The 11,235-nt window shown below is 41.2% G+C and overlaps 1 protein-coding gene across 1 annotated transcript in view; it reads left to right on the forward strand.

The window, feature by feature from the left end:
* Positions 1 to 691: 691 nt before the first annotated feature.
* The window catches only part of scp2a (sterol carrier protein 2a), a 19,291-nt gene continuing 8,747 nt past the window's right edge, over positions 692 to 11,235 (forward strand). Inside the window, exons 1-13 of the mRNA XM_005935663.3 lie at positions 692 to 924; positions 2,198 to 2,252; positions 2,380 to 2,451; positions 2,685 to 2,816; positions 3,131 to 3,195; positions 5,573 to 5,699; positions 5,835 to 5,898; positions 5,985 to 6,071; positions 6,192 to 6,342; positions 6,436 to 6,583; positions 6,937 to 7,044; positions 8,839 to 8,992; positions 9,155 to 9,251. Coding sequence (XP_005935725.1) covers positions 802 to 924; positions 2,198 to 2,252; positions 2,380 to 2,451; positions 2,685 to 2,816; positions 3,131 to 3,195; positions 5,573 to 5,699; positions 5,835 to 5,898; positions 5,985 to 6,071; positions 6,192 to 6,342; positions 6,436 to 6,583; positions 6,937 to 7,044; positions 8,839 to 8,992; positions 9,155 to 9,251 — 1,383 coding nt within the window. The 5' untranslated portion in view covers positions 692 to 801. The remainder of the gene's footprint in view (positions 925 to 2,197; positions 2,253 to 2,379; positions 2,452 to 2,684; positions 2,817 to 3,130; positions 3,196 to 5,572; positions 5,700 to 5,834; positions 5,899 to 5,984; positions 6,072 to 6,191; positions 6,343 to 6,435; positions 6,584 to 6,936; positions 7,045 to 8,838; positions 8,993 to 9,154; positions 9,252 to 11,235) is intronic.

The raw sequence follows: 11,235 nt of genomic DNA on the forward strand, positions 1-11,235 counted from the left end.
ATGTCTGTAAATAGGTTGTAGTCAACAAGATTTCTAAAGGGGTTAAATATAAGATTTTAAAAAAGACCTTTTTGCAAGCATCGTTATGACTTTGCATTGATATAACCCTTTTGACCACTTAAAATAACTGTAGAATTGTGATATATTTGTTTCTGCACATCGCTCTTAAAAAAGACATATTTAATATCAATGACACATTTTATCGTGCATAAATAAAGGATATATAAGCATTAGTTTGTTGAAAAACTCCAGTTTCTACCTTGTGACAGGATGTAGCTCAAAATAACTTGTTATTAAACATGAGAGGAATTTTTGATGGACTATAGGCCAAAAAGTCATTTACAACGGTTTAAATATTGGAAATGACTTTTTGGCATAACGATATAGCAACATAGCATAACAATTTAGTCCGTCAACGCCTTACAAAAAGTAATCAGATAACGCAAACGATAAAGGTCAAATGATTACAGGGGACACAGGCTTGTGAGTTCTTAAACTTCCAATATTTAACCATAAAAAAAACCTCATGGTAGTTGTGTATATATATGCAGTGCTATCAATCTGGTGGACGTTATGTTTGAGGACGCATATTTATAGAAAAGTCGCTTTTGTTTAGATGTTTAAGAGCTTTATTCTAACTTATTACTAATGGTATTGTATTCCCACAGAGTGACACACCTACTTGTGCATAGACGATCTTTGCTGTACCCGCTGCTGTCAGGCCCGCTTCTCTCCGTGTTTATGTTCCTCACCGCGGGCTCTCATTGGTCACATCAGGAGCCACCACGCTGAAGATCGTTTATGTCCCAGTTACTACGCCGTGTTCACGGATTTTCACGTCACTTGTGTGAGTGGACTCAGAGAAGCACCATGGCACCTGGAAAGAAGAACAGAGTATTTGTCATAGGAGTTGGCATGACTAAGGTAATCTTACTTTATTTTTAGCAGTTTATCACACTGCTGCTCTGTAAAACAGCGAGAAACGGCGCTGTGTAGCGGAGAGGCTAGCATGATTACCTAAACCAAGATTTCGGTTCTTTCAGTGCGGTCCACCTAAAACCTTAAGCTGGGACTTTTCTGCTCTCATTGGGACAGTTGGATCAAAATCCGAGGTGTTGGGGACTGTAGGGCTTATTTGTGCTCATGCTGTGTCCAAAGGTCTAAAAAAAACCCCCTGTGTCATAGCTGTCAGTACACTTTGAAAGGCTAGCTAGCTAAGTTAGCCGAAGTAAAGTCAAATTGCTGTAGTTCATGTTTACAATTTAAAACCTACCCAGCTTTCGTGAGTGTGATGGCAGTAGGTCTGGTTTGTATTCAGTACTCGCTGAGACTAAACGTGGAGTCCACAGTTCATGGTCAACAGCATTACAAACTGTGCCAAAGGTCTTCTCTCCGGCTGCTAAAGGTGGACACTTTAATTCCAAAAGCTGCTTCTACCTCCAAACCTGAACGAGCCTTATGCTTTCAGGTCCCTGAAAAGTTAAATATGTCCCTCACATTGATATTGGTGGAGAAGGGTATATTTGTTTATGTTGAGGTATTGCACTGTCTGCTCTCTGAACAGTGCACACAAATAATTTTCTATCATTTTAAACCTCTGTGCATTAATGACATTAATTACAATTATGCCACCGCAGCTTTTTTTTATCTGCTCTTTATCCTTGTTTGTGTTTTAAAGTCTGTTCACATCATGAAACCTGCAGCAGGAGGCATGTATAAATCAAATATATTGGTTTATACACCCATGTATTTAATGGGTCATTAGAAAGTCAGATTAGAAGTTAAGAAGTTCTTGATTTTGAGCCGTTCTGCAGTGCATCTGGGCACTCTGTCTTGCTGGGGGAAGCTGCTGCTGTTGGGGAGCGCCATTGCTATGGAGGAGGTGTGTGCTTGCTCTGCAGCAATGTTTGGTCGGGTGGTACAAAGGGTTTTAGAGCAACATCTACATGAGTGTCAGGACTTCAGGTTTTCCAGCAGAACATTCACTGGATTATAACAGGATGATGAGTATCATTCACCTGTCAGTGGTTTTAATGTTCTTGCTGCCTGGTGCATGTTTAGGTTGCATCAGCAGAGTGACTGTAGACTTCTCCACACTTAATAAAATGTTTACAGAAAAGTTTTTTGAAAATAAAATCTTGAATCATTCTTTAGTCGCACTGACCTGAGGTTCTTTTTATGTGTGTGTTTGCTGCAGTTTGACAAGCCTGGAGCACGGGAAGGTGACTATCCTGATATGGCCAAGGAAGCAGGTGCTGATCTTTACAGATTATTGGTCATCCACTCATTCATAGATATCAGATCTTGATATTTATTGTTTTTGTGCTGTTGTAAAACATGTAATAAGTTTTATTGCTGTATCTCTACATCCTATTTTAGGTGAAAGGGCTCTAGCAGATGCAGGAATCCCATATTCTGCCATTGAACAAGCTTGCGTAGGATACGTCTATGGTAAAACCTCGAATAAATATTTATATTTTTAACAATATAGTATGTGCATTCACATTGTCTACTTTGCTGTATATGTGAAAATGGGAATTTTTTATTTTTCCCGTTTTTATGCTCCAAATTGTTGTTTTTTTTTTGTTTTTGTTTTTTTTTGTTAAGCCTCTTTCATGTACTTTTCAGCACAGTTAAAGTGAAATGAGTGAAGAGTAGCATCTCATCCTACCTCTCTATTCCAGGTGACTCCACATGTGGACAAAGGGCCATTTACCACAGCCTGGGTCTGACCGGCATCCCCATTATCAACGTCAACAACAACTGCTCCACAGGTTCCACTGCTCTCTTCATGGCACGCCAGCTGGTCCAGGGAGGTGAGTCAGCCAGGAGGTTTTAACAGTGGCAGGTAGTTTGCTCTATAACACCTGAAGGCTGTGGTGAAACTTGATAAACCGTGGCTTCTTTGGATTCTAGTTATTCAAAGTATTGAAATGTTACTGTGGCTCGATGGTGTATAACAAGCGAAAGATCCCCAGTTCAGTCTCCGGTGCAGAGACGAGGCCCTTTAGGGCTGCATCAGGAGAGGATCCAGCGTAAAAATCAAATCAGCCGACTCAAACCTGCATATTCTTTTCAGCGCCGTCTATAATCAGTAGTTTTATTCACTGCCTTTAATGTTTTCTTGCAGGTCTTTCTGATTGTGTGCTTGCTCTTGGGTTTGAGAAGATGGAGAGGGGCTCTCTGTCTGCAAAGGTATGCACATTCATCCAGGAATTGATCACGTTGTATGTTTTAACATGTTTTACCCCCTAGTCAGCCCTCACAGCTATTTTGCAATCTTTCATGTTTGACTTGGCTGAAATTTTGCCAGATGGATGAGAGGGGGGAGAAAAATCAGCTGAGGTCACATAATAAAGAGAAACTTCTTATTGAGAATGAAAGCTGTTAAAAGGAAAGCATTATCTGGGTTTTTGCATGTGTAAAGCCCGGTCACTGTCATTTATTGACTTGGCCTCTGGGGACTTTTTGTCCACAGTTTTGGGGGCTGCCAAGTTTTGTGTTTCAATCGTTAAAGTCCAATGGCTGATAAAAAGCATCGGGCAATAAAAGACTGCAATTCAGCAACTGCGATCCTTCTTTTTGCTCATACCGTTTTCCTTTGTACAATCACAGTGGAGAGTGGAGATTAGCATTTTCTACTGACTTCTAATAACTGTGGACAAGGACGTTACGTGGTTTACTTGTAGTTTGGTTAATTCATTACCAGATGTGGGGCTCTGCCCAACTTGGTGATTACAGTGGGGCAAAAAAGTATTTAGTCAGCCACCGATTGTGCAAGTTCCCCCACCTAAAATGATGACAGAGGTCAGTAATTTGCACCAGAGGTACACTTCAACTGTGAGAGACAGAATGTGAAAAAAAAAAAATCCATGAATCCACATGGTAGGATTTGTAAAGAATTTATTCGTAAATCAGGGTGGAAAATAAGTATTTGGTCAATAACAAAAATACAACTCAATACTTTGTAACATAACCTTTGTTGGCAATAACAGAGGTCAAACGTTTACTATAGGTCTTTACCAGGTTTGCACACACAGTAGCTGGTATTTTGGCCCATTCCTCCATGCAGATCTTCTCGAGAGCAGTGATGTTTTGGGGCTGTCGCCGAGCAACACGGACTTTCAACTCCCGCCACAGATTTTCTATGGGGTTGAGGTCTGGAGACTGGCTAGGCCACTCCAGGACTTTCAAATGCTTCTTACGGAGCCACTCCTTTGTTGCCCGGGCGGTGTGTTTTGGATCATGTCATGTTGGAAGACCCAGCCTCGTTTCATCTTCAAAGTTCTCACTGATGGAAGGAGGTTTTGGCTCAAAATCTCACGATACATGGCCCCATTCATTCTGTCCTTAACACGGATCAGTCGTCCTGTCCCCTTGGCAGAAAAACAGCCCCATAGCATGATGTTTCCACCCCCATGCTTCACAGTAGGTATGGTGTTCTTGGGATGCAACTCAGTATTCTTCTTCCTCCAAACACGACGAGTTGAGTTTATACCAAAAAGTTCTACTTTGGTTTCATCTGACCACATGACATTCTCCCAATCCTCTGCTGTATCATCCATGTGCTCTCTGGCAAACTTCAGACGGGCCTGGACATGCACTGGCTTCAGCAGCGGAACACGTCTGGCACTGCGGGATTTGATTCCCTGCCGTTGTAGTGTGTTACTGATGGTGACCTTTGTTACTTTGGTCCCAGCTCTCTGCAGGTCATTCACCAGGTCCCCCCGTGTGGTTCTGGGATCTTTGCTCACCGTTCTCATGATCATTTTGACCCCACGGGATGAGATCTTGCGTGGAGCCCCAGATCTGAGGGAGATTATCAGTGGTCTTGTATGTCTTCCATTTTCTGATGATTGCTCCCACAGTTGATTTTTTCACACCAAGCTGCTTGCCTATTGTAGATTCACTCTTCCCAGTCTGGTGCAGGTCTACAATACTTTTCCTGGTGTCCTTCGAAAGCTCTTTGGTCTTGGCCATGGCGGAGTTTGGAGTCTGACTGTTTGAGGCTGTGGACAGGTGTCTTTTATACAGATGATGAGTTCAAACAGGTGCCATTCATACAGGTAAGAGTGGGGGACAGAAAAGCTTCTTACAGAAGACGTTACAGGTCTGTGAGAGCCAGAGATTTTCCTTGTTTGAGGTGACCAAATACTTATTTTCCACCCTAATTTACGAATAAATTCTTTACAAATCCTACCATGTGGATTCATGGATTTTTTTTTCACATTCTGTCTCTCACAGTTGAAGTGTACCTCTGGTGCAAATTACTGACCTCTGTCATCATTTTAAGTGGGGGAACTTGCACAACCAGTGGCTGACTAAATACTGTAACTTTTGGAGTCAATTCAGACCCGGATCTAAAGATTTTGCAAAGGATTGTTTACCATTGCACGATGGGTAAAGATTTACATTTCACTTCCTGTCTTTACAAATCCATATCAGGTCAAACTGGGAGAGACAGACTAAAAATTTCAAGAAAATGTCAAATAATTATATCCTTCTGGAACTAGAGAGCCCATATGTGGAAGGAAAATTTAGTCTGTTATTGCATTTTTTTTCTTTTCTAAAGTACATGGATAGGACAAATCCCATGGACAAGCACATTGAGGTGATGATCAACCGCTATGGGATGGCAGCAGCGCCAGCAGCACCACAGATGTTTGGAAATGCCGGCAGGGAGCACATGGAGAAATATGGTAAACATATCATCCAAACAAAGCAATTCCTACAGACTACAGTAGGAATGTTATTGTAAAATCTTCATTGTTGTCATCATTTTACATTATTGCATTTTCTCTATGGTGTTTGCAGTATTTTTGATTCTCCTTTAGGCACAAAGCCAGAACACTTTGCCAAGATTGCCTGGAAAAACCACAAACATTCCACCAATAACCCGTAAGACACAGCTGACCGCATTCAGCGTTCATATTGGTCTTTTTTTGTTCAAACGAGGGTGTAAATATTTGTGTTTGTACACGCAGGTACTCCCAGTTCCAGGATGAGTACAGTCTGGAGCAGGTGATGAAATCCAGGAAGGTGTTTGACTTTCTTACGCTCCTGCAGTGCTGGTAAGAAACTTACACAAGTGTTGATCGAAGTACAGATTCTTATCATCGGTTACTGATAATCATTTCACTTTCTGACAACTATGCCTCTTTTTTTCTTGTCTTGTCTTCTTTTCCTCTCAGCCCTACATCAGATGGTGCTGGAGCAGCAGTTTTGGCCAGCGAGCCCTTTGTCAGGAAATATCACCTGCAGAACCAGGCGGTGGAGATTGTGGCCCAGGAGATGGTGACCGACCTGACGTCCACATTTGAAGAGAACAGCTGCATTAAAATGGCAAGAAATCTGAAATTGAAAGTTATTGACACGCACACTGGTGACAACAAACAAATAATTGGGTTGATGGTGACAAACACTTTTCCTTTCCAGGTGGGGTATGACATGTCCCAGCTGGCGGCTAAGAAGTGTTTCGAGGCCGCTGGTCTGAAGCCAAATGACGTTGATGTGGTCGAGCTGCACGACTGCTTCTCAGCCAATGAGCTCATCACGTATGAGGCCTTGGGGTTGTGTCCAGAGGGTAAGACTGCATCTCATCAAACCTTGATGTATTCTCCATATCCATTGAGCCTCTATCACAATTTATGTCAGTGTTTCCCCTGAATTGTCCCTGGTGATATGTTAAGGTATTTTGCGTTGACTGAGCAGCAGGTGGCAGTGTTGTTTAATGACCATACTGGCAGCAAAGGAACTTAAATGATTTTGATACAATTCCCAAAGTTTTTATATCTAAATTTAATGTCGGCTAATTCAGCTTTACTGAACCGCCCAGATGATCTTGTAGTGCAGTATCAGTGAGGTCATGTTACCTCACATGGATGTACGCCTACAGATAAATTACTTTTTAAGAAGTTAAATGTACCGTTTCTACAGGTAAAGCTGGAGAGCTGATTGACAGAGGGGACAACACATATGGAGGCAAGTTTGTGATCAATCCCAGCGGTGGCCTCATCTCTAAAGGACATCCTCTTGGTGCCACAGGTAAGAAGAGACTCTGACTATTGATGCAAATCATTTGTAAGTGATGAAATTAAAAAAAAGTTTGAACTAAAAACGTCTCATAGCCACGTGCGTTTCGTATTCACAAATCAGGCTCAACAAACAAGTGTTTTCTCTGGATGCACTTTGAAAACTTTGACAAGCGATTTCCACCGTGCCCACCAGGTGGCATGTGTCTTGCATTAACGGCCACCTACACTGACACTGGGTAAAAGTGATCATAAGCCTGCATGTGCGAGAGCAGCCGGCTGTGACTTTGGCACGCTTCCCCTGTAATCTCTCTGCGTTTTAAATCGTCGGGGGACAAGACTGAGCAAACAGTGCAGCTGGCTCGCCCAGCGTCTGTAATGGACTCAAACATGGAAAAATGCACTCGCTAAGGACAGATAACCAGGCCAAACAGTGCGAACGCCATTAATCACTTCACCCGTATTTACCAAATATCTTGGAATTATCATCTTAATTGTATTGCTTGTATTTTTTTTCCATTACTTCGCCCTGCCCATATCATCAGCACTCCCTGTGTCTCCTGGGTCACACTCCCAGCGTGCGAGTGCCCTACTCAGCTAAGCTTTGTCTGATCCATGGTGTTGCTCTAAATCTTGCTTGTAAGTCTCTGACCTCTTCCCCCAGTAACACTGTGAGCAGAGATGCTAACAGCCAATTGCCTGAAGCAACCTACACCTCAGGAGGATGTGATATATTTTATTTATTTATTTAGTTTTTAATGTGTAGACATCTCATCCAGTGACCTTGAGATGTCACTGTTTCATAGGTCGAAGTATTTGGTGAATGACTACACCCTTTTATCCTTTATTAAATCAAATGGCTTTTGATGAAAATTTGGTACTATGAAAGAGCTTTTGGGAGGGAATTTACTGCAGATGAGTTCATATTTGAGGGGGCGTGACGACAAACAGTCTTGAACATGAAGGTTTTTTACATTGGATGAAAATTATGGATCTGACAAGATGCCCTCAGGCTCTTCACTGATAAAGTGCCAATTTGAACCATGTGGCAATTTTTCCAAATGGCACTCAAGCAAAGTCACACTCTCACAGAAGTCCACATGAAAAAGAATTAGGAGAGTGCCGCAGAATGTGAGAGATGCACCATGGTCTTTTAGCCTTAAGTTCCTTAGCTCATTGGGATAATGGAGAAATGCGAAAGCTCGTTAAGCAGATGGGATGAAATGCTTAGCTGTAGCATTGGTTGGTGCTGGAGCTGCCACTGGTGAGATTAGGGAGCAAGTTCACAGATTAGGAGTCATTTTGTCACCCCTCTCAGTAAGAATTGTAAAATAAATATTGACTGCAGCTTTTCCCTTCCTGTTACTGCAACCTGTAGATATTTTGAAAATCCAGCGAAACAGCTTTTTTGTCCTGAACCCGTTAAGTTTTGTATGGTACGTTGTTACGGTTACTTTTGGGATTCATTTTCTGTGGGTGTGCTGGTTTCTTAATAACTTCCCAGCTATGATACTTTACATTAATGATGATTTTACTGTGTGTAAATACTTTTGAATACTTAAGTGTATCTTTATGTTCATTATTAAGTTGCACAAAGGCATAAAAAAATTTGCAAGCCCACAAAAATGAAAATTCATTTTAGCATAATTAAAACAGATCATCTTAAAAAGAAATCATAATAATAACCTTCACTTTCATGTCACATGGGTAAATAATAATTTTTCTTAAATTAAAAGTCTGTGTGATCTAGTAGGTAAACTTGGTTAACCACGTTTACTAAGTTTACCATGTGCTCGCCTTTTCACAGGTCTGGCCCAGTGTGCAGAGCTATGCTGGCAGCTCCGAGGGATGGCCGGGCAAAGGCAGGTCTCTGGGGCAAAAGTGGCCTTGCAGCACAACATTGGCTTGGGAGGAGCAGTGGTTGTCACACTTTACAAGATGGGTTTCCCAGAGGAGGCGAGGTGAGCAGGAAGTTGCCAATGATTTGTTATTAGTTCACTTGGGTACCTCTCATACAGCAAGGAGCATTTTCACTTCTTATCTTAAAGAATAACTTGCCGAGGCAGGTTCTAAAGGAAATCTTTAACTCATACATCAGTTTAGTTTTTTTCTTCTTCCTTCAGGTCCCGCGTGGGTGCAGTTCTCACCAGCTCAGGCAGCGGTCTGGAAGGGTTTAAAGCTTATCCTGTCTTTAAAGAGATTGAAAAACATCTACAGCAGGTAGGTAGTGTCACAGCAGGCGGTTACCTATTAGTGACAGCATGTCACTGTGATATTTTCAATTAGCCACTCTGTGTCTGCTCTTATAGACTTAATGAGTGCGCATCCAGTTAAATCCATTCATGTATTAGATTTTCTTCTTTCCTCTTTGTCGTTATTGATAGTTGCGTGACATGTAAACATGACCACAAACCTCTAATAGAAACGTGTTTCGTACGTTGGTCTCTTTTTTCTTTTCTTATAAATTAAATCGCAGTTTGTCGATATGAAACTCACACGCATGACCTCATAGTTGCAAAAAGGTTTATTTATACAGTGTTGCGGCAATGTAAACTGAATTTGTAGAGCAAATTTAAAGCAGTATGACACATGTGATACATGCTGTGCTTTGGATATGCTGCGATTAATGCGTTTAAAAAGAGACAAAATCTTAAACACTGACGTTGTGTTTGTGTGAAGCATGTGTGATGATGTTGGTTTGAAAGAATTTGTACTCGGTGTTCAAGGCTTTTAATCGTGCAATGACATAATAGAAGAAATTAGGTGGTATCAGTAATTGTGTGCATTAGCGAAGCTATTACCTGCTTGAGTTACAATGCAGAGAAAGGTGCCTGAACGCCTACCCAACTGTGATTTTCTATATATGTGCATCGCAGTAAGGACTTTTTCCAATGCACAAGAAACTATTTTTGCTTGTTTCATGTTGATGTGTTTACTAAAAACATGCTCATGGAGTTGGCTGACACTTTGGGTCTTGGTTCAGAGGAGAGCCACTCCACAGTAATGATGTATGGCAGCAGTATCTTCTTAAATGTGGAGGATATTCACTGCAAAAAAAAATAATCAAGGAACACTTTGAAAACACATCAGATCTCAACGGGGAAGGAAATCATGCTGGATATCTATACTGATATGGACTGGGTAATAAAGGGATGCCACATGGAACTGAAAATGATCAACCTACAGAGGGTTGAATTCAAAGACACCCTGACAATCAAAGGTGGGAAGAAAATGCAGCATGCTAGTCTCTTTTAACTGAAATTTCATTACAGCATCTCAAAAAAAAAGCACAGGACAATCTTGTCTCTGTCAGTGCTCATCCTGTTCCTCCAAGCACAAAGGAGCAGATACTGGTCCAGCTCTCCTAGAGTAACTGCCTGTCCCCTTGAATCACTTCCATGATCTTGAGACTGTGCTGGGAGACTCGGCAAACCTTCTGCCAATGTCAGTGGTTTACCTCATTGTTGCCCCTCTGGTGCAACAGTTGTTAATTCATTAATACCAAAGTAGCTAAAACTGTGCTACTTAACTGACCTCATCAATATCCCCCAAGTTTAACTGATGTGATTAAAAAGTGCTCCGTTCAGTTTCTCTGAGCGTTGTATATTCTTAAAGATGAGCATTCTGCTCAGTCCTGCCTGTGACCCCTCGCTCCCTCAGATGTTACATTTTTAAAAAAGAAGTGCTCATGAGTGGAATATGAGAACCAGTTACTCTCGGGGAACTTTGGTTTCACCCACGTCTACAAGCATTGGGTTCAAGGAACAGACTTCTGAATGATGTTCTCACTTCTTCCCAGAATACTTTAGGTTGTTTTTGAGAAAGCTGACGGTTCAGTGTTAACTAAGCTAACACGCATGCCATAATGCAACATGGATTTCAAGAGCATCAGATCTTTGCGGAGAATCATTTTTATTCAAAGCTTAATTGGCAAGGCAAGGCAAGTTTATTTGTATAGCACAATTCAACAACAAGGTGATTCAAAGTGCTTTACAGAGACATTAGAAACAAGAACAAATAAAAAGCATGATTTAAAATTGATTAAAACAAGCAAACTAACTAACTAATTAATTAACAAACAAACAAACAAACAAAACAAACAAACAAACAAACAAACAAACAAAAAACAACAAACAAAAAACAAACAAACAAACAAACAACAAACAACAGTATATAAAATCAAAACATCTTACCTCAATTGGGG

Source organism: Haplochromis burtoni, unplaced genomic scaffold (assembly GCF_018398535.1).
Source record: "Haplochromis burtoni strain Fernald_Lab_line unplaced genomic scaffold, NCSU_Asbu1 Contig_199, whole genome shotgun sequence".
NCBI lineage: Eukaryota > Metazoa > Chordata > Actinopteri > Cichliformes > Cichlidae > Haplochromis > Haplochromis burtoni.